The sequence below is a fragment of the Elgaria multicarinata genome, chromosome 16 (assembly GCF_023053635.1).
Source record: "Elgaria multicarinata webbii isolate HBS135686 ecotype San Diego chromosome 16, rElgMul1.1.pri, whole genome shotgun sequence".
NCBI lineage: Eukaryota > Metazoa > Chordata > Lepidosauria > Squamata > Anguidae > Elgaria > Elgaria multicarinata.
Window position 1 is genome coordinate 29,607,245 of NC_086186.1, and position 21,863 is coordinate 29,629,107.

The 21,863-nt window shown below is 50.9% G+C and overlaps 1 protein-coding gene across 2 annotated transcripts in view; it reads left to right on the forward strand.

Moving 5' to 3' along the window:
• The window catches only part of CORO2B (coronin 2B), an 85,362-nt gene that overhangs the window by 49,691 nt on the left and 13,808 nt on the right, over positions 1 to 21,863 (forward strand). The window contains exons 3-4 of one of the 2 annotated variants that reach the window (XM_063142351.1): positions 15,017 to 15,133; positions 21,104 to 21,253. In XM_063142351.1, coding sequence (XP_062998421.1) covers positions 15,017 to 15,133; positions 21,104 to 21,253 — 267 coding nt within the window. The remainder of the gene's footprint in view (positions 1 to 15,016; positions 15,134 to 21,103; positions 21,254 to 21,863) is intronic. The other variant, XM_063142352.1, reaches the window with a different exon arrangement.

Consider the following 21,863-nt stretch of genomic DNA (forward strand, 5'->3'; position numbering starts at 1 on the left):
CAAACTCTTCCTTGGAATCAGCATTAACAAAGGCTCTTTGGAACTCTGGAGAGAGTTAAAAGGGCTGCCAAAACAGGCAATTATATATGGTATTGTACTATCTGCAGAATGTTTGACCTCTTCCGTCCTGTTTCAGTGTGTGTAGGGAGTGCTATTAATAACTCATCCAGGTGGAATTATATTTGCTGCAAGCGGAGTCAAACAGCTTTCTGGCTTCATAAAATTTGGTACGACACCTACAGTCATGCGTCGCCTTCCAGAATATTCTGCAACTTCATCTCTCCTTAACACGTGCTGTCCTGCAGTTGGTATTCAGTCATCAGACGTTTTTCACCCTTTTGACTATAAAAACAAGTTTGGCAATGTGAATGATTACCTCCCCCATGTTAGAAGGCAAAGAACCCTGAATCAAAGTCAGTAACTTCACAGCAACCTGAGCCTGAAAGGTAGAGCAGTTTCCTCTTCGACATCTAAAATGTTGCAAATTAGAAAAAAACAAAGTGATGATAAATTAGGGATTGATTATTGAAATTTAAAAGCTGAGGATATCAGCGGTGGCTTGGGCTCCATCCTGGCCCCAGAAGTCATAGAGATGCTTCCTGCAAGGTGGTTGTAGTGAGTTTGTTAGTGAGCAGAAAAATGGACTTCACAGAGTTCCAAAATGCTGCTAAGAGACCTGTGTAGCCTAACACAGTGAGTAGACGTTAGGAGGCTTTAGCTGACCAGACCAGGCCTCATTCCCTGGATGGGCCTCTCATAGCTATGTCATCCTTTTCTCATAGAGTCTTATCTCTGGATGAGCTGGGAGGTTTTCGCTTCTAACCAGGGCAATTATGTTCCCAAGCTGAGATGCTTTGAGAACCTGTGAGAGGGAGCCCCCTGCCCCCCCACCGTCAGCTCCTGAGAGAGAGGCAGGCATTTAGCAGGAGAGCCTATAAGATCCAATGCACACGCTTCGTGCTTCGGCTTCGCTTCAGGAGGAACTGTGCACGCTACCAGCCTGGAGAACCTGCTGTGGCTCAAAGGGACGGCTTCCGTCTATCGTGGGCCCCTGGGAGACACCCAGCTATGAAAGCTTGATTGCACAAGTGGCTTGTTTCATCTTGGTAACCAAAAGAATTGATGACTGAGGCCTTAGCGAGACCTAAGGTTTATCCTGGGGTTGTCCCTGCCTGGTCCTGTGATATCCTGTGTGTCATTTACATGAACAGGGATGACCCTGGGATGATCCTGGGATAAACTTTAGGTCTAGCTAAGGCCTTGGACCTGGCAGAACCAGAACCCAAACTCAACACAGTGGTTCAGGTTCTTGCTGTTTTGTATCTTGACGTGGGAAGAGGCTGCACCGGTGGCATTTCCTCCAACACTGCAGCAGCTCCCCCTGTCCTAGATGTGGGGATCAGTGGAACTCGCTGGGCCACTAGCACAAGAATGATGGGGAGACGGGGAGGCAGGCTGAGCGTTTGGCCGCCCTCTGCGGTGCTGCTCTGGCCATCGGCCAGGTGCCCACGTCTCCCCACCTCCCTTTCTCATCCTGGCCCTTTGCCCAGTGCTCCGGCTCCCTCAGCTGCCGGCCTCCTCTCGGTGCTCCTGGACAGCTACTTGCATGTTTCCCCCCATGGATTAGCAAGGGATTCAAATGAGGAGGGAGAGGGCTCAACCCACCTTCCCAGCATTGCGGTCCCGCTCCTAGTTGGGGTTCCCTGGGTCTGCTTTGAACTTTTTCTCTTTGCCTCTCCCAGCTGCACCCTTGGCAGAATTGCAAAACCAAATACGGCTGCAGAAGCCACCTAACTGAACACCCCCCAGAACGAGACGCCTGCTGTTTCAGGACATCTTTCTGTGAGACACGGAGAGCAGAGGCGGCCTTCGTAGGAAAAATAAGCAGGGGGGTGGGATGGACTGCAGCCACCCACAAAATTGCCCAGCCCTGGACAAAGGAGTGCAGTGTAAACAAGTTATTACAGTCAAGAGGAGAAGCTCACCGAAAAGGCCTACTTCTCCCAGTGCAGCAATAATAACCCTGTCTGGTTCCCATGTGGTGGCAGCCAAATAACTTCTGCCCAACTTAACTGAGCCACTCTGTCATTTTTGGCCACGCCTAACGGAGTCAACACTCCCTTGTTTTCCCTTCTGCGATTCAGGAGCATTTGGCCCAGGCCACTGATTCCACCAGGCAGGTCTCCATTCCCATCTGCAAAATGAGAGCAATAGAGACCCACCTCACAGGCCTGTTGTGAGCAAGGCTGTAAAACACTCTGCAAATTCAAATAGTTCGGGTATCAGCATGCAAGGAAGAATCCTATCAGACCATTTTGATCTCATTTTTTGATCGGGTAGCCTCCCTTGTGGACTGTGGGAACGCTGTGGACGTCATATATCTTGACTTCAGCAAAGCTTTTGACAAAGTGCCCCATGATATTCTGATTAACAAACTAGCTAAAAGTGGGCTAGATGGAACAGCTATTAGGTGGATTCACAGTTGGCTACAGAATCGGACTCAAAGAGTGCTTATCAACGGCACCTTCTCAAACTGGGGGGAGGTAATGAGTGGGGTACTGCAGGGCTCAGTCCTGGGCCCAGTGCTCTTCAACATTTTTATTAATAACTTGGACGAGGAGGTGCAGGGAACGCTGACAAAATTTGCAGATGACACAAAATTGGGTGGGATAGCTAATACCCTGGAAGACAGAAACAAACTTCAAAGTGATCTTGATAGGCTGGGGTGCTGGGCTGAAAACAACAGAATGAAATTTAATAGGGATAAATGCCAAGTTCTACATTTAGGAAATAGAAACCAAAGGCACAGTTACAAGATGGGGGATACTTGGTTCAGCAATACTACAAACGAGAAGGATCTTGGAATTGTTGTAGATCACAAGCTAAATATGAGCCAACAGTGCGATATGGCTGCAAGAAAGGCAAATGCTATTTTGGGCTGCATTAATAGAAGTATAGCTTCCAAATCGTGCAAAGTACTGGTTCCTCTCTATTCAGCCCTGGTTAGGCCTCATCTAGAGTATTGCGTCCAGTTCTGGGCTCCACATTTCAAGAAGGATGTAGACAGGCTGGAGAGTGTTCAGAGGAGGGCAACCAGGATGATCAGGGGTCTGGAAACAAAGCCCTATAAAGAACTGGGCATGTTTAGCCTGGAGAAGAGAAGATTGAGGGGAGACAGGATAGCACTCTTCAAATACTTAAAAGGTTGTCACACAGAGGAGGGCCAGGATCTCTTCTCCATCCTCCCAGAGTGCAGGACACGGAATAACGGGCTGAAGTTACAGGAAGCCAGATTCCGGCTGGACATCAGGAAAAACTTCCTGACTGTTAGAGCAGTACGACAATGGAACCAGTGACCTAGGGAGGTGGTGGGCTCTCCCACACTAGAGGCCTTCAAGAGGCAGCTGGACAAGCATCTGTCAGGGATGCTTTAGGGTGGATTCCTGCACTGAGCAGGGGGTTGGACTCGATGGCCTTGTAGGCCCCTTCCAACTCTACTATTCTATGATTCTATAAGAGGGTCAGCCTGACAAGTGGAGCTCTAAGAAAATGGTCAGAACAAAGCCATGCAATGTACTTGGTGCCGGGATCTGGAGGGAGCCGGGTATTTTCACCCACATTCCTTTGTGCAACAGACTCTTTCTGTCAAGTTGCCATCTGGGTAATGGGGCCGGGCTGTTTTAACTTTGCAAGGTACAGCCTGCCTGTGCCAAGTGATGTCAAAGACAAGCACATGCACGCGCACATCCCGCCGTAGCCATAGCAACTTTTAAGATGTAGCATCACGAAGTGGGTGCCTTTATGGAAAGAGGGAGTGAAATCCTGGCTCCTAGGTGACAGCATTTTCTTTCATTGGAACCATTTTTGTCCCCTTCCTATTTTTGAATAAACACACCTGTGCTCATGGTGTTGTACAGAACAGAAAATGTCATCGTAATAAGCGTTATTAAGTGAGTCACATGGGTGGCATTAGCAGAGCTCCAGCAGTTTGCAAATGAGAACAAGAAAGCACCTCCTTCCTCTCTCACACCAAAGATCAGGACATCAGGAAAAACTTCCTGACTGTTAGAGCAGTACGACAATGGAACCAGTTACCTAGGGAGGTTGTGGGCTCTCCCACACAAAAGGCCTTCAAGAGGCAGCTGGACAAGCATCTGTCAGGGATGCTTTAGGGTGGATTCCTGCATTGAGCAGGGGGTTGGACTCGATGGCCTTAAGAGGCCCCTTCCAGCTCTACTAGTCTATGAGTCTGTGATCTCTGCCCAAGCTGCTCTCCCAACCCCATTTCCCTGCCACCAGTAGATATTGCTAAACGCCCAACTCTCCTAATTGCCTGCTGCTTCCATGTTCTCCTTCTCTGTCTTAAAAGTCAAGGCGGTGATTTGGGCAAAGACATAGTACCTAAAAGTGTCTGTTTGACTGTAAAGCCCTATTCGGGTGTTAAAGGTTTTTGTCCGGAGGGGAAACGCTCCTCCACCCCATCCCCTCGGCCCTGACACCTTGGTCCGGCCTCACCACCTTACACGCCTTGGAGGGCAGGGCTCTGCAGCGGGGGTGGTGCAGGGTTCCAAACAGAGAGGAGAGCGTCCCTGGCTCAGCAGCATCCCCGCTGTTGACCGCCACCCTCGGACCCCTGCCGCTCTCACACCCACCCGGCATGGGACCCTGATTGCGTGAGGACTTCAACGTGCGCGCTTGCCTGCATGGGCCCTGGGGGCGAGATGCGTCCAGCCACTCAGGCCTCTCACACCAGCAACAGTTTCACTCAGCCAGCGCCAAAACAAGAATGGGGATTAAGATGGGGGCAGGTTGTTTATGAGGAAGAGCGAGCAGAATTTATTTATTTATTTATTTTATTACACTTATAGACCGCTCCCAAAGCCAGGGCTCTCTGGGCGGTTTACAGAAATTCTAAAATTGAGGTAAAAACAAGTATACAAAATTTAAAACTCTAAAACACAGAACATACACACATAAAGCATTAAAAGCCGATTAAAAACTAAACATGTGGGCGATTAGGATGTGCCGCCATTTGCCTGGGCAAAGAGGAAAGTCTTAACCTGGCACCGGAAAGATAGCAGCGTTGGTGCCAGGCGACCCTCGTCAGGGAGATCATTCCACAGTCTGGGGGCCACCACCGAAAAGGCCCTGTCCCCAGAAAACAGCCCCTCCCCTGGGCAGAGTGGGCAGCTGGGACATTCTGGGGTAGATGAGCTGCTGCAGCATCGTGTGACTCAGCCGGGGGTGGGGGTGGCTAAGTCAAGCCCCCGTCGTGGGGCTCCACTTGGAGGCAGGGCAGGCTGAGCGGAATGTGAAAGGGGCCGTTCGCCATGGCCGGTCGACGGAGACGGAGGCCTGAGGGTTGGGTGCTCCATCCTGAGCGGCTTTTCTGCAAGGGAATTGCCTGGCTCAACATCATGCAGACGGGAAACCCACAGGGAGGGTTTTGAAAGCTAAAATAGACGCCGGGGAAGCCCTGCCCATCTCGTCCTCATTGTCTGCCAGCTTGGTAGGTGCACTCTGCTCTTACAGCACCTGGAATCGGGTTGGAAGGACCGCGAGCGGCCCAAAGCAGTACGGTTGGCTCCAGAGATGGTTCTGAAGGTTGTCCAGCCCGACGGCCCCTGTGCTGAGCCAGGTTCCCCTGCAAAGGGGGCAAGCTGGCCTCCCATGACGGAAGGAGGGCAAGCAAAAGGGCTTCGAAGGGTGGGCGGTTTTAAAAAGGAGAAGGGGGCACCTGGAGACGCCAGGCATCATAGGGCCGGGCAGACTGTCATCCCAGGCAGTGCGCCAGCCTTCGCCCACCGGGTTCTCTGTCTCCGGTTTGTGCCGCTGCTCCTGGCTCCCGGATGCTGCACCGTCAGGACCGCCGTTCCTCTGGCTGTGTCAGGCGGACCGAGTGGCTTTTCCAGGGGGTGGGGGGGGTCCTTCCAGGGGGCGGGGGGGCCCTTCCAGGGGGCAGGGAGGGGTCCTTCCAGTGGGCGGGGGGGGGCCCTTCCAGGGGGCAGGGAGGGGCCCTTCCAGGGGGCAGGGGGGGGTCCTTCCAGGGGGCAGGGGGGGCCCTTCCAGGGGGCAGGGAGGGGCCCTTCCAGGGGGCAGGGGGGGGCCCTTCCAGGGGGCAGGGAGGGGCCCTTCCTGCCGCTGGCAGCGGGGACAGCAGCAGCACCTCATCGTGCTGCGATGGGATGGTCACGACCTTCTCCTGCAGAGAGAAGAGCGCTTCCCCGGTTCTCCTGCCGTACTTCAACAATGGCCAATTGTTTGCACTGCAGCTGTGGAAGGACGGGCCCGTCTCGTCAGTGTGTGTCTCTGTCGCTGCTCTGGGCTTTATATAAAAGAGCATGTAAATATAGAACCTGTTTGACAACAACTTTTCCTTTCGAATTCAAGACAAAGAAAATGACTTGAAAAGGCTCTTTGGCCTAAACTATTGGTGGATCCTGGCATGAGTCACACATGCGAAGCAGACATGGGAGTGGGGTGGGGGTTGGGGGTGGGAGTTGGGGAAGGGGGAAGGGGGAAGGAGAGGCGCCTTCCATTGCATCTGGTGAGAGTCTGCACTCGCATGGCATAAGGCTGGTGTGAATCCAGCCTCACTGGGAATTGATTGATTGATTGATTGATTTTATGATGCCGCGGCTTGTGGCACCTTAAAGACTAACAGATTTGTGATGGCATCAACTAGCTTTTGTGGACTACAGTCCACCTCAGAAGACTAACAGGGGGACCCAATTTTCCACACAACACGTGTCAACATGTCATCAGCCAACACATGTGGAAGGAGACACTCTTGATTTGGTCTCCACTACTGGGCAGGAGCATGGTAATCTGGAAGTAGGAGACCTATCACTGGACCCATCATCATGGTCAGCTCATGTTCTGTTAAGGTTTAGACTTGTGGGTCCATTGCCCCTCTGCAAGGGGTAGGGGACCTACTAGAACGAGTCACTCTTGGAGAATGATGGAACCCAGGGGCGCTGGGGTTTTTTCCTGCTGATAGGGCTGGTGCTCCTGCCGAAGCCCTGGGCTCTTGGTGGGATGCAGAGGTGACCATGATGTTGAGCCAGGGTGGCTGACATGGTCCCTCCAGAGGGCTTCCTTCCCTCTGGCCAAGCTTGTTTGGCACCAGGGTATACAGTGGGGCTGGGGGCTATGAAGCGAAGGGGAAGACAGCTTGAATGCCAAGGGAGGAAGACTCATCCCAAATCTGACCAAACACTGTTTATTGAGCCTATTCTTTGGCAGTGATGGTGGCCAAGAAGAATTTCTTTTCCGCCATCATCGCATCTTCTCAGTGTCTCTCTGCAGAGCATTTTTGGGCGATTTATGGCCTTATACAGGCTGATCTAATTTGTGATTGATTTGCAGTACATTTTATAACCACTCGGGTTCGGCACGACTTGCTCCATAGGTGATGCAAACCAAATGGCGGAGGTGTGGAGTGTCCCATCTTGTCCAGTTTCATGGGATGAGTTCCCGTTGTTGACTCCTGATGATGTGGACAGAGTGGTTGGGTCTGTCCATCTGACCAAATTCTTGGCTGATTACAGCCAGTAGATCTGGCCTGAAGAACTGGATCCAGGAAGTGGTCAATGCTTCCTTGAGAGATGGCCCACTGCGGATCTCCTTAAAAGAGAAGGTGACTAGAATTCTGCCTCACGGAGAGTCCGCTGCGGCATCCCTCAGGGCTCTACTTGGTCCCCGATGCTTTTTAACTTTTGTAACCCTCCCGGAGAGCTTTGGCTGTGGGGTGGGATAGAAATGAAATGAAATGAATGAATAAATAAATAAACAAAGTCTACATGAAACCACTGGAGAGGTTGTCTGGAAGGAAGGTCACCCAACTCCACCGCTCCTTTTCATCCAGTGCAAGTGAGGCAGTGACTATCCTGAATGGGCTGGATGTCTGCTTCAAGGCCTTTACCTTTCACCTGTTGCTTTATTCGTTTTACTGCTGGCTCCTCAATTTTAAAATGCTTTGAATGTTTAATTATTATTTTAATATTTGCATTGTTGTATTGTTATTTTTATGTATTTATTTTTAGTTATGTTGTTGCTGTAGTAGTGGTTTGGTTTTATGATTGCAAAGCACCCCGAACATAAGAACATCAGAAGAGCCCCAAGGCTGGGTCAGAACAAGGATCCATCTAGAATCATAGAATCATAGAACAGCAGAGTTGGAAGGGGCCTACAAGGCCATCGAGTCCAACCCCCTGCTCAGTGCAGGAATCCGCCCTAAAGCATCTAGTCCACCACTCTGTTCCCACAGTAGCCATTCAGCTGTTGACAGGAAATCCACAAGCAGGACGGGTGCAACAGCACCCTCTCGCCCATGTTCCCCAGCAACTAGTGTATACAGGCTTACTGCCTCTGATACTGGAGGTTCGACTTAGCCATCAGGATTAATAGCCATTGATAGCCTTCTCCTCCAGGAATTTATCCAACTCCCTTTTAAAGCCACCCAAATTGGTAGCCATCATCACACCTTGTGGTAGTGAATGCCATAGTTTAACTGTGAGCTGTGTGAAGAAGTCCTTCCTTTGATCTCCCCTGAATCTCCCACCAATGGGAGAGGGAGAAAAATTTCTCCCTCTCCACATTCTCCACACCAGGCATCATTTTGTACACCTCTATCATGTCTCCCCTTAGCCTCCTCTTCCCCAAGCCAAACACTCCCAGGTGATGTAACCTTCCCTCGTAGGGGAGATGCTCCAGCCCCTTAATCATTTGAGTTGCCCTTTTCTGCCCTTTTTCCAGCTCTGTAATATCCTTTTTTAGGTGTGGTGACCAGAACGGAACACAGTATTCTAAGTCTGGTCGCACCATAGATTTCTATAAAGCAGTATGATTTGCCAGTTGGGGGGTGTACAAATCTAATAAACAAACCAACAAGCATTCATTGTGAAAATCCCCCCAGTCAGGATAAAATCTCTCTCTCTCAACCCCCCCCCCTTTTTCCACATGCAATTCAATCATTGGCTTGCCACATAATGTGCTGCATCCTATCATGCAAGGCTGTGGCACAGTCTGCACCACATCCCATAATTTGTTGTCCCTGTGCAGGATGTCACTTTATGGGTTTTTCCCCTGAAAGCTTGTGCTTAAATAAAGAGGTCCCACATTTCCTGCAAGGGTCTGGACAGACGTCTGACTTGGACCCTCAGCTCAGCTAGGGCAAAGTCATTAGTAGCTGAGCCTGTTAAAAATTCCTCTCTCGCTCTGCCTCGCTCTCTCGCTCTCCCTTTAATCAAATTTTTTCAGAGCTGCATGAGCGCAATTGCTCAAATACAGCAGGGAAGATATCGCGCAGTGTTCTAAAACAAGGAAACACATCTGTCAGGAGCACACAAAGATTTCTCCTTGGAGAACAAGAGACAAATATTAAGTGAAATGTGGCCGGAGGGACGGTGGGTGAGGAGACGGCCCTCCTCCTTGCTCCGTTTCTGTAGTGCAGGCACAATTGAAGGGTTTGTTCTGAACGAAGACATCCAAAGTGATTCCTCCTGGCTGTGCCAAGGAAGGAAGTCTGGTAGATTCCATGAGCTGCAGTTTCCGTCGCTCGCTGGCATGATCTTAAGGGAGAGAGGGAGGGATAGGCGGGCATGTCGGGCGGCTGGCATTTGTGAGGCTTGGAACAGAAGCCCCCTTCCAGCCTCTTTGCAGCAGAGTGAGATGGTGGCTGTAGGGCCTTCGTCAGCCTTTCTCAACTTGGGGCCCTCCAGATGTCTTGGCATTGTCAGTGTCAGCTGGGGGCAATGGGACTTGTAGTCCAATACATCTGGAGGGCCCCAAGTTGAGAAAGGCTGACGAAGACCCTACAGCCACCATCTCACTCTGCTGCAAAGAGGCTGGAAGGGGGCTTCTGTTCCAAGAACAGAAGTCTGTTGGGGAAGTCTGGTCTAGAGCATATCTCTGAGCAATGCCATGCATGAGCAAAAGCAGCATAAACCCCGCCACACAATAATAACCAAAAGGAAGACCCACGAGACACACGTTTGTACCAGAATAGATCTTGTGTCTCCTGAAATGGCTGGGCTGCTGCTTCATTCTCCAATTTGGAGCGTTCCTTTTGCTGTTGGCTAATCCATAGCGTTATTTCTGGTGCACAAACCCAGAAAGGGTAGCTGGGACTTCCATAGAGATCCATGTGGCTACCTGTATGAGGAGAAAGGGCCAAACGAGACATAGAGCATCATCACACGGGGGCGGAATCGCATTTCCTTACCGTTGCTTTTCTGCCCCCACTGTTGTCCCTCATTACTTCATTCTTTCCAGAGAGGAAAGAAGAAGTAAACAAAGACCACGTCACCCATTCAGGGGCCATTTTATCACGCTGCTGTTCCTGCACAAAGCAGGAAATTGCTGCACGATCCGTTTTTTAAAAAAAGAAAGTCCGATTAAAAGAGGTATATTTTGCTACGGAAAAACAAGTGGGAGGAGCAGGAGGCGAACACCAACGTCTAAAGGATGCACGCACATCCGTAAGTTGGTAGTAGCCTGCGTGCAATAAGACGCTCATCTGATGAACCTTGTGAAGTGTGGATGCAATTAATGTGTTGTCATTTAAGCTGCAGCCGAGGAGAAGCCCTTGAAATGCAATCATCACCCTTTTGTTGTTTCTGCTTGGAAGACAGCAGAGAGGTAGCAGAATTAAACTTTCCCTCCCCCACTTGCATGGGCCCTGAGATGGCTCAGGTTTCTCTTCGGCTGCTATTTACATAACATGCATGCTAATTTCATCCACCTAATTATCTTCATGTCTAGCTTGGCCCCAGTTCTGCTGCTCTCTGCAAGATGCTGAAAGATTTGCTTAGGGTCGTGCAAAAGCCGCACAACCTGTTTCTTTATGCTCCTGCCAGGCTGAGCAATAAAACCTTCTTCCAAGGCAGCAGCAGCAGCGAAGCGTCTGAGAGGAGGGAGGGGACAGATGGATGGGGTGGGTGTGCTCTCCTTTCCATGATATGAGGCTGGAGGGAGCAGAAAGGTCTCCCCTTTTGCAGCTGCACCTGAACCCTGAAGGAGATCAAAAGACCCTGGGTGGAGTTGCAGCACAGTCCACCTGCGGTTTGCTTCTCCAGGACTGTTCCCTCTGCCCCTGCCCATCTGGCACAGCAGGAACCAGGAGGAGATGGGGTTGCAAAAGGCCTCTGGTGCCTCTGGAATCAGGGATCAGAGCATCGTATCAAAGGATGCAACTGCATGGCCTTGTTTTCTGATTGTGTGCAAAAATGAGACCATCCACATTCTTCGGCCGTAATAAATGAGGCACATTCCATATACGTCAACATGTGTGCTTGCTTTTCTCTAATCCTGCTTCCATTGGTGAGATTTTACAAAAGAAACCTAGAATTATCTTGTTCTGGACGGGAGTGTCAATGGGGAACGGAAGTAGGGAAAGTCATGGACCTACAGCCAAGCATTTCCCCGCAATGATTAAATGAAGGCCGAATTCTGCACCAAATATCAAAGCGCCCCAAGGTCACTGCACCCTTGAATGCACACGAGCCTGTCAATGTTTTCCGGGAGAGTCTCCCAGATGGAAACACAGCTAAGAAGCATCAGCAAGGGATGAGGGGCCCTCCCAGAGGGACTCTGGATTGAGGTTATCTGCCTGCAGCCAGAAGGCCAGAGCAGCCGCCGGCGGGCAGAGAGCCCCCAGCGCTTCTTTCTCTCTCCCCCCCATCTGCCAGGCATGGCCTCCCGCGACTGTCTGGGCCTTCTCAGATGCCTCATGTCAGGGTGCGACGTCTGAGAAGGTGGGACAAAGGCTTTGGCGGAGGGAGGAGGGCCCACCTCCTGCTGTCAGCAGCAGATCCCTGTCCATGTCTTCACTCAGGTCAGCTTGGCCCTGCTGCAGCTTCCTGCAATATATTTCTCTTTTCAACCAGCAATCTAAAAACAGAAAGTGCAACTACAGCGCAGGATGAATCAAGAACATTATTGGCCCTTCCTTGATTGCAACAGGAGCTTTAGCTGAGAAATCCGATCATCCTGGTGTGTTTAGGGATGCCCAACGGCGCCCTCTGCAGGTGAAAGTCTGGTTTAAACTCTCCTTGAAAACCATCTTGCAGTGTGAAATGCAGCTGGATATGCTTTATATGCAGGTGAATAACCCAATTTAACAAGGACTAAATGGCTATGCTTTTTTATTTTGCTTTGTGGCATTGTTTGAACCAAGTGTGGGCTTCTTTTAGCTCTCGTTTTGAAATAAGTCATTCCCAACTGAAGTAGCAATTCCATCTATAATCAGATGACCCACGTCAGTTCCACGCCTTGTGTCAAATCGTTACCAATGTGGAATAAAAAGCAGGAAATAACACTACGAAAGCGGCATATGGAATGTGGATTGTGCCCCAACAGTTATCAAGGCACTTTAATCATAAATGTGTGCAAGGGAGGTGCCGGAGGTGCCCAGGCACACCCTCCTGTCTCATCGTGCAGGCTCCCCGGTCAGTCAGGTCATAGACGCTCCCCACTCAGCCCAGGCTCCTTCTTCCTGTGGTATGATGGGACAGAGACAAGCGGTGGTGCTGGGAGTTACCCCACGTGCGGGTTGCTTCATAATGTCTTTTATGTACAATAAATATTCACCTTCAAAAAAATCCCTGGGTGTACACCCTAATGGAATGTGCTGTGCACACCTATGAGTTTAATACTGCTACAAAGCAGTAATGTAGATCTAGCCCCAATCTTAAAATGCCTTTTACACTGCAGTGTCCTCCTAATGTAGCCGTGCTGTTTGTTGTTTTCAGGATTGCATTTCTTTTTCTTAGCTTTACGTAATTCCACCCACCCACCCCCAGAGAAGTCTTGTTATTGGACGGATTGAAATGAGAAGAAATCAGTAAATGAATAAAATGGTTTTGCTTCCATAGCAAGATCTGAGAACCCGTCCCTAAGAACATTAGGAGAGCCCAGCTTGATCAGACCAAGGTGGATCATCCAGCTCAGCTCCCTCTGTCCACCAGTGGCCAGCCAGGGCTTTGGGGGATCCCACCGGGCGTCACGAGGACAACAGCCTGCCCCTCCCAGGTCTTTATTCCCCGGCAGCTGGTGACCAGTGGCATAATAACAAAGTGATTGGATGGGGTGGGGAAATAAACATGGGGATTAGGGAGAGACACTGTGGTGGGGGGCAGGGGGGAGTGACCATCACACAGCTGCTTGCTCCGGAATAGCCTTCTTATTAAACGTCCTAATCCTGAATCGCTGTTGTGTAAAGCCGGACTGGCAGTTTCCCCAGGTTTGTCTGGCTGAAGGGCAGGGACCCAATTCTACATTTCCAGAGAACAAATCATGTCGCAAGAACATCTGTTGTAGTGAGCAAGGCCAGCCCAAGAGCTTTTGCTTCCTGAAGAGGGGGACAAGATGGCGCCCTGCTCCCGTGCTCTGTACAAAAGCCGGCTGCGCTGGCAGTTGGACCCAACATCAGTATGGCCAATAGGACAAAAAGAAAATGGGAACGGGGGGAGGCCAAAGTGTTGTCAGGGGAGAGGAAGAATGCAGACATGAGCCTTCCATTCCTTGGCTGTCTTCTCACTGCCATCAGAACAAAAAAGGTCTGCGTATTTATAGATTGTGAGAAGCACGCCCATGGATGAAGGGAGATCACAGAACTTTGAAGCTGTAAGACGTGTCGTGATGAAAAGGGACCGGCATCAAATGAATCTGTCATTGATAATGTCAAAACAGGTTTTCCAGCACAATGTGGAAATTACCTGTAAGTCAGCAACCATTTCCCACAAACCTTTGAAGCCTTTGATGGCGGCTGGTCTTCAGAGCAGACTCCCTTCGCAGCAGGGCCTGCCTTTTGTGTACTAAGTTCCACCTACTCCTTCCTTCGCCTGGTTTGTGCCTCAGCCAACCCAACAACCGTGCCCAATCTTTGTGGAAAGCGGAGTCTAAACTGCAGCATCCTCAGTCCACTGTCCTACACGTTGTTGATTTATATCATTAATTTAAAAGTCATAGAATCATCAAATCATAGAAGAGTAGAGTTGGAAGGGGCCTCTAAGGCCATCAAGTCCATGCCCTTGCTCAATGCAGGAAGCCACCTTCAACCATTCCTGACAGATGGCTTGGTAATTGGTTCCATTGTTGTACTACTCCAACCGTCAAGCCCGTGCCCTACTCCGTTTCATGTTCATTGTGGCCTCTTGGCAACATGGTTGTCCCCTAAGCCAGTCCATTGTCCAAGAAGTTAGCAGGGCTTGCTAGATGAATGCAAAACATAATTTACATCTCATTGCCAAATCTGCAGCAATCAGGAAAGTCAATTAAAAGGAGCATGAAGGGCCCGTGGTGTACTCTAAAGTATTCCTGGGAATTTTGAGGAAAATCAGGTGGGTTGCTGACTTTAAAGGACCAGCAGTCCAAGCCAGGAGTTGTTTGAGTTTTGGGGAGGTCAGTCCTCTGTCCTTGGTTTGCCTGTTGTGGTCTTTAGACCAGGGATGTCCGCGGTGGGTAGTGCCATTATTACTTGCTCCTGGCTGGGCGTGACATGGCCATTAGCTCTCAGGCACGACAGCTATTGCTGGAACCTCCGTGATTAAAGGCACTACACCTGGTTGCTGGGTGTTGGGGGCTGAGTGACAGGGGTGGCCAGATGCCTCTTGCCATGCCTGTGATCAGGCCAGGGCCTCTGGCTGGGCCACCATTGCAGGCCGAATGCCAGGCTGGCTGCCTCTTTGCTTGCATCCAGCGAGAGGGTTGCTTTTTACGTTTCTAGCAGGTATTTCCAAAATGTTGGAATAACCCCCCCAGTGGTGCTCATATTTTCGCTTCCTCCTAATAGGCCTGTTGGGGTTTTCAAGCCACTTCCTGGTGAACTTTAGGGAAATAAGCACCTTGACTTCCATTGTTTTGGCTTGCTGCTGCTGCTTTTTAAGCTTCTAAACGGAGGATTTACCGTGCTTTCTAGGTTCATGGTGGCTCCCTGTTAATAGCGTGCAACAATTGTAAACCATGTTAAATGTTAAAACCTGCTGATCTGGCATTTCGTGGTTTGCTTTTACAGACCGGCCGGATTGAACCGAACTACCCCAAGGTTTGTGGCCACCAAGGCAACGTGCTGGATATTAAGTGGAACCCTTTCATTGAGAACATCATTGCATCCTGCTCAGAGGACACCTCAGTAAGTAGAACGCTTCCGAGTGCGCACTTGCTGTGGAAGGAAGGAGTCAAAGGGGAAGGCCGCAGCGCCAGCAGGTCGTGCTTTGAGCTCTTCCACGTCCGGCATTGAGGGCGGAAGCGCCACGCCGGCTTTGCCCACTTATGCCTCGTGTCCTGATGCTGCTTCTGCCTTTTCTCAGACCAGAGAAATGCTGACGTTTGGGGAGGGGAGGGGGGCAGGAGAGCAGGGGGACGGGGACGGACAGTAGTGTGATCTCCACAGGTGTGGATGGATCTTAGCGCTACTCCTCAGCCTTTCCAAGAGGTGCGGTTTCCACATCTGCAGAGACAGGTGAACCCATCACTACTCAGCACACCTTCACTGTAATATTTCTGGTGGCTGCCATGAATTTTCATCAGTCTTTTAATTGATACTAAAGGGTGGTGAGGTGGGTTGTTGCTATATTAAAAAAATTAAACTCTTTGTGCATTTCAGTGAATGAGCTTTATAGTGCTAAATAAAGAAATAGGTTTCTTTAGACTGCTGTCTTTCCTGCCATTTTAGCAACATGGTTTTTATTTTTCAATAAAAAAATGCCTGAACTAAAACAAGTCTGATTTTAAAACACAAGACTTTATTTCATAGCATTTTTATTTCATATCATTTTATTTTATTTCATAAAACTGTATAACGTTATTTATGACAGAAATCAGGCAATCAGAGATTTAATAATTAAGTGCTATAGTAATGCCTGCTTAAACAGAGAAGGAGCCCTATAGCTCCCACATCCTACAGCCAGCCATGCTGGGAGTGTAGGGTCTTTTCTCTGATCTTCTCTGAACTAGTGATTTATTTCATGGTCATGACTCACTGGCATTTGCGGGTCCATTACATGACGTCATCACTGTCTAGGACCGCACTATCCCCTAGTAATCTCTTTTAAAAAGTTCAGAGATAAAGTGGTATTTAAAGTTATCACTAGGCTATGAAGTCGGCATTGTGTAACCTTGATCATGTCTACTCAGCAGTAAGACTGTAGAGTTATATGGAACCTCTCTCCCTCCCCCTTCACGGTTGAGCGGAGAACTGCCCTGCCCTCCTCTTTTGTTAGCGAGACTGCCCTTAGACACATACGCCCCAACAAAGAACCAGATGGTCAGATAGAATGCAATGGCAGCAATACACGGGATGGAGGAGCACATTTATATCGCAGGGAGGGGAAATAATCCAGACTTTCCCCACTCCAAAAAGAAACCAAACATGGAGGGGAAGAGGCGAAATGAGTGCAGGACGTGGACGATGTCATGTGAGTAGCGGGCTGCAAAACCGCATCCCAGGCATGGCAGGTGTGTGATAAAGCGCTGGTGTGATGGAGCTCAGTAACCCTCTGCCTGAGAGCTGTCTGTTGTCCAGGGAGTCCAGGGCTTGGCTGCCCGAGTCCCTGCTGCCTGGCATCTCACAGGGGTCGAGAAGCATCAGAGGAGGCCTTGGGATTCAGCCCTGTCTCTTCGGAGACCTTCCGGCAGTGAATATTCTTGAAAATGGCTCCAGCACTTTATCTCTGTTTGCTTGCTTGTCTGTGCATACAGCGTGGTCAGTGTGCTGGGTGTTTTGAGGGTCCTGCCTCAAGGGCCTTTGCTGCCTTGAATTCGACACCGGGGAGCTGGTAGAGGAAGGGGAAGGAAATGGAGCCCAGGGGAAACAGCGGGAGGAGAACGGGGGTGGGGTGTAATTTTAATTCTGGGTACCAGTGGAGCTTCCAGGGGGCCTCACCGTGTTCAGCTATGGAGGGTCTTTCAAAACCTGCGCAGGCGCACGCAGGCGCGCACACACACACACACACAGTTTTTAAAAAAGCGTTGAAGGTGGCTGATGTCACAAGGCAGTGGGAGCCACCAGTGACAGCTGCCGTAGTAGTCGTGAAGCCCAGCCCCCCCACCCCCACCCGATGAGATGGCCACCTCTTCTACCCTGCTGTTCCAGGCTGATCCTGGACTTCTTAGTAAGTGATGGGAGGGTGGACAGACTTGGACGTGGCACCTCCCATTTTTACAAATGTGCTTCTTCTTCTTCTTCTTCTTCTTCTTCTTATTATTATTATTATTATTATTATTATTATTATTATTATTATTATTATTATTTCTTACCTGCCTCTCCACTTGGATCAAGACGGGGAACAACAGTGAAAATAAAACACATAAAAACTGATTAAAAACATAGTATACATGATTAAAACCTCCTTAAAACATTCTAAAATTCCACTGGGTAGGCCTGCCAGAAGAGATCCGTCTTTATTGCTTCTTTAAGTGCTTAAAGACTGTCAAGTTGACGCGTCTCCTCCGGCAGGCCATGCCACAGCCTGGGAGCACCAGAAGAGAAGGGCCTCTGGGTAATGAGGGGAGGATTGGTTGTTTTCTCCAGTGACCCCTTGCTCCATCTCCTCCTTTCTCTTTCTGTCCTCCCCACACCTGAAGCTCCAAGCTAGGCTCATTTGGGGGCAGCACCTGTCTCTCCCTCTGCCTGTCTCTGTCTGTCTGCTGTTTCTGCAGCTCTCAAGTGTCCTCCTGACCTTCTCAAGGTCACCGTCTGCATCCCTGCAGCAGAGAGAAGGTGGGGGCTTGGAGCAGGTGGCTGGGGCCTGCTGGCTGGGCCTGCTTGTGGCAAAGCATATTTTCAGCGCTTGAAGGGGAGAGGGAAAGAGGAGGTGGAGGCGGTGGCGGCAGTGGCTGGGGGTTCCCCAGAGAACCCAGCCGGCAAGGGGCCTCCTGCCTCCCTGATACGGAGTTCACCCTCCCCTCACTCCGTGGGTTGGTCCAGGGACTGCGGCTGCAGACCGCTCTGCCTGCTCACAGAAAAGCTGTATAAAGGCAAGGGTGGTGCTCTCAAGGGGCCCCTGCACGGAGGAGTCCAAGAAGGAGCTGCGGAGACGAGGGGGCCGTGGGAATAATTGCCCCAAGGGGCCCAGGTTCTTCCCAAAGGGACCCTGCATTTTCCAGGCAAGAGGATTTTAGGGTGCTGAAGAGGGAGCCATTCTGAAATGAGTGTCGCCAAATCTCACAACCCGGATCTCTGATTCCAGATATGTGGCTGCTGGATGCCAGCATCCTAGGGTCACAGGAAGCTGCCTTATGGGTCCAATCAGCCCAGTATTGTCGACACTGATTGGCAGCAGCGGCCCTCCAGTATTTCAGGCAGGATTCTTCCCCAGCCCTACCTGGAGATGCTGCCGGAGATGGAAGCTGGGACCGTCTGCCTGCAAGGCAGCTGCTCTGCCACTGGGCCATGGCCTCTCCCCTAGGGCATGGCTCTTTTCAGATGCTCACGCTCTACTTCGCATATTCTGGGGCTGAACCTTGGAATCCAAAGCAACCTTCAAATGAAGAAGCTGCTGTATGGGGGCCAAGCTTGAAGAGAGAGTTGTGCTCTGGTCAGAATGGACAGGTGTTGTTTCGGTTTTAATTGGGGGACATGGAGGGAAGACAGAAATCCTATTACCTATCAAAGCTGTAGCACCTTTACAGGAACAGCCCAAAGCCAGTAGAAACAGGAATCGCGTACATCTGTGTGTGGCTGCCTGTATGCCTCCCAATTTCCACTAGTCTCACTTGATTCGTAGGTTGCATTTCTTACTTCTGTGAGTTGGATGTAAAGCCTATAGAAGAAGAGGCCCTGGTCGTGCCCTGGTCCCTGCAATGGGCAGCCAGATGCTTTGGGGGTGGAGGAGACAGTCCTGCCCTGCTGTGCGTCTGCAGTGTCCGGCAGTCCAAGATATACCTCCCCTGAATAAGGAGGTTCCATTAGCCTCTCCATCCCCCACTGATGTTTGGTAGATGAAAATGCAGCCTGTAACGGCCCTCCGCAAGCACAATATGCTAATTTTAAACATTGCCATGCACCAGATTTGAGTTTTTACGTAAATCTTTAGCCGGTGTCTGGAGAGCCTGGCTCTCCCTCCCAACTGATGATGTCACTCATTTCTGTCATCAAAAGGTTTCTTTTTATAGCCCCTGCTGCAGATCAGCCGGCCGGCTGCCGCCGCCGCCGCCCACCCCTTCCACCCAGCCGCTGCCATTCACACCTCCCGCCTCCCTTCCTAAGACCACCAGGGTGGGAGGGAGCTGCAGAGATGCTCACGCGTTTATGGGTCAAGCTTCGCACTATCAAACGGCGTTTTTCCTCCTAGAGTTCTGCCCTCCATTTAAAAAACGGCAAACCTTGGGCAAGCAGCCACCTCAGGCTGGCAACAGAAGAGGGTGGGGGTGGGTGGGTTCTCAATTGCTTATTTGATCCTGCTTTCATTTCGGGTCAAAGGGGAATTGCACAATTTTGTAGTGGTTCAGTCAGTTCTAAGGTACCAACTTCAACTTACTTCAAACTATGGTCTCTCTCCAGGCCTAGGTTCAGTCATTAGACTGAATTGTGCAGATTGGTAAGGCTGTGGCCCAGGTCTGGACGGGTTCCGTTCTGAGTGGCACAGACAGATGCCATTATATGGCCTGCTTAGGGTGCCCGAGGGAGAGGCCCTGCCCTTTCGTGGCCAATATGAGTGGGAGGCACAGATCAAGGCAGGCAGCCATTGTCCTTTGGTAAAGCCCAGGCTGCCTCCCTCTTCCTTCCTATCCTTCCTCAAAACACAAAACAAAGGAACAAAAAAACCCTCCCAAGCCCACCTTTTCCTCAAGACTTTTCGTATAAACCCTGAATCCTGATTCCCACCTGTTCCCATGCATGGACTCACAGACTCATAGAATAGTAGAGTTGGAAAGGGTCAATAAGGCCATCGAGTCCAACCCCCTGCTCAAGGCAGGAATCCACCCTAAAGCATCCCTGACAGATGGCTGTCCAGCTGCCTCTTGAAGGCCTCTAGGATGGGAGAGCTCACAACCTACCTAGGTAACTGATTCCACCGTCGCACTGCTCTAACAGTCAGGAAGTTTTTCCTGATGTCCAGCTGGAATCTGGCTTCCTTTAACTTGAGCCCGTTATTCCGTGTCCTGCACTCTGGGAGGATCGAGAAGAGATCCTGGCCCTCCTCTGTGTGACAACCTTTAAAGTGTTTGAAGAGTGCTATCCTTGGTGCTATCAGCACCATGTACACTGATGGTGCTATATAAATAAATAATAATAATAATAATATCCTGTCTCCCCTCCATCTCTTCTTCTCCAGGCTAAACATGCCCAGTTCTTTCAGTCTCTCTTCACAGGGCTTTGTTTCCAGACCCCTGATCATCCTGGTTGCCCTCCTCTGAACACGCTCCAGCTGGTCTGCGTTCTTCTTGAAGAGTGCTGCCCAGAACGCAATACTCTCGATGAGGCCTAGCCAGTACCGCACGTGATTTGGAAGCCATGCTTCCATTAATGCAGCCCAAAATAGCATTTGGGTTTTTTTGCAGCCACATCACGCTGTTGGCTCATATTCAGCTTGTGATTTGGAAAGTGCCTCTGCCCCGTTTTCAGGGATCCTCCCCTTCAACCCCCACAGCACAGCACCCCATTCAGCAGGATCCCCTGACCCCCTGGGCAGCATTTTCAGGGGGCTGCTGTGAGAAGAAGGGAGCCGTGGAAGTCTGCCTGAATCTGGATCCGGCTCATCACATTTTGCTTATGAAAGTCTCTAAAGCACCAGGCAGGCTGAGGGTTTTTCCGAAATGACAGTGCTGCTGGCAATAAAGCCTTTGGCACTCCCTGCTGGGGCAGAGGGGGTTCCCTCTCAGGTGTTTCATTCCACCCGAAGGCTTCTGGGGCTGTCTTTTCGGGACTGTGGCCGAGAGGGCTGCGATGGGGCCGGGCCTCTCCCAGCCTGTTCCTGATTGCTGCTTCTCCGTCAGTCATCTTCCACCCTGGAGCAGGGAGACGGAAGGGAAAGGGCGAAAGGGCGGCCTCACGCGGTCCTGCCGGCTTCTCAGGGGACGAACCCGCTTTGTCCGGGCAGGGAGCCAAGAAGACAATGGCTTCATCTCTCAACAGCCTTTTGCTCTGGTGTCCTTCAAGGTGCGGGTATGGGAGATCCCAGAAGGAGGCTTGAAGCGCCACATGGCGGAGGCCGTCCTGGAGCTCTACGGACACAGCCGGCGTGTCGGCCTCGTGGAGTGGCATCCGACCACCACCAACATCCTGTTCAGTGCCGGATATGACTACAAGGTGAGCTCGTACATCACTTGCGCACCCTCGGGAGTGGGCGCCCTGGGACGCTTGGGTGTTTTGCTGAAGCCACCTGAGGCTAAGGCCTGCATGGGTCACCTCCAGCTGTGGGCTGCACCAGCCTGCGGAGTAAAGAGCTCATGCCTGACCTGCAGCAGGTAGGAAAGAAGCCTTCTCCCTGCCACAGTGCTGGGGCTGCTGCGGGTGGAGGGGGGACGCCTCTCGCTCCGCTACAGTGCTCAGAGGAGCTTTGATTGGCAGCGGTGGCAGCCCTCCGCCTGGACACATCCTTTGCGGGGCACCAGCCAGGCCTTCTGGGCTTGGGCTGTTGCTCTGGGCAAACCGAGAGTGAGCCTCAGGACATGGCCAACCCTCCCCTGAGGCTGTGCATTTCTAGTGAAGATGGGTCAAAGCTCTCTTGGGAAAGCTGCTTCAGCCATGCCTGTCCTCTTATTGACAAACTGCCGGGTGCACGGACTGAAATGACGGCCCTTCATAATCGCGCTTCCCGGCGTGATTGTTTTCGCTCAAGCCAATGAAATCGGTGTTTCCAGGCTCTTCGGTGGTTTAAGTCTCAGGCCTTTTATTCTTTTCTGTTGTGCCTTTTAGT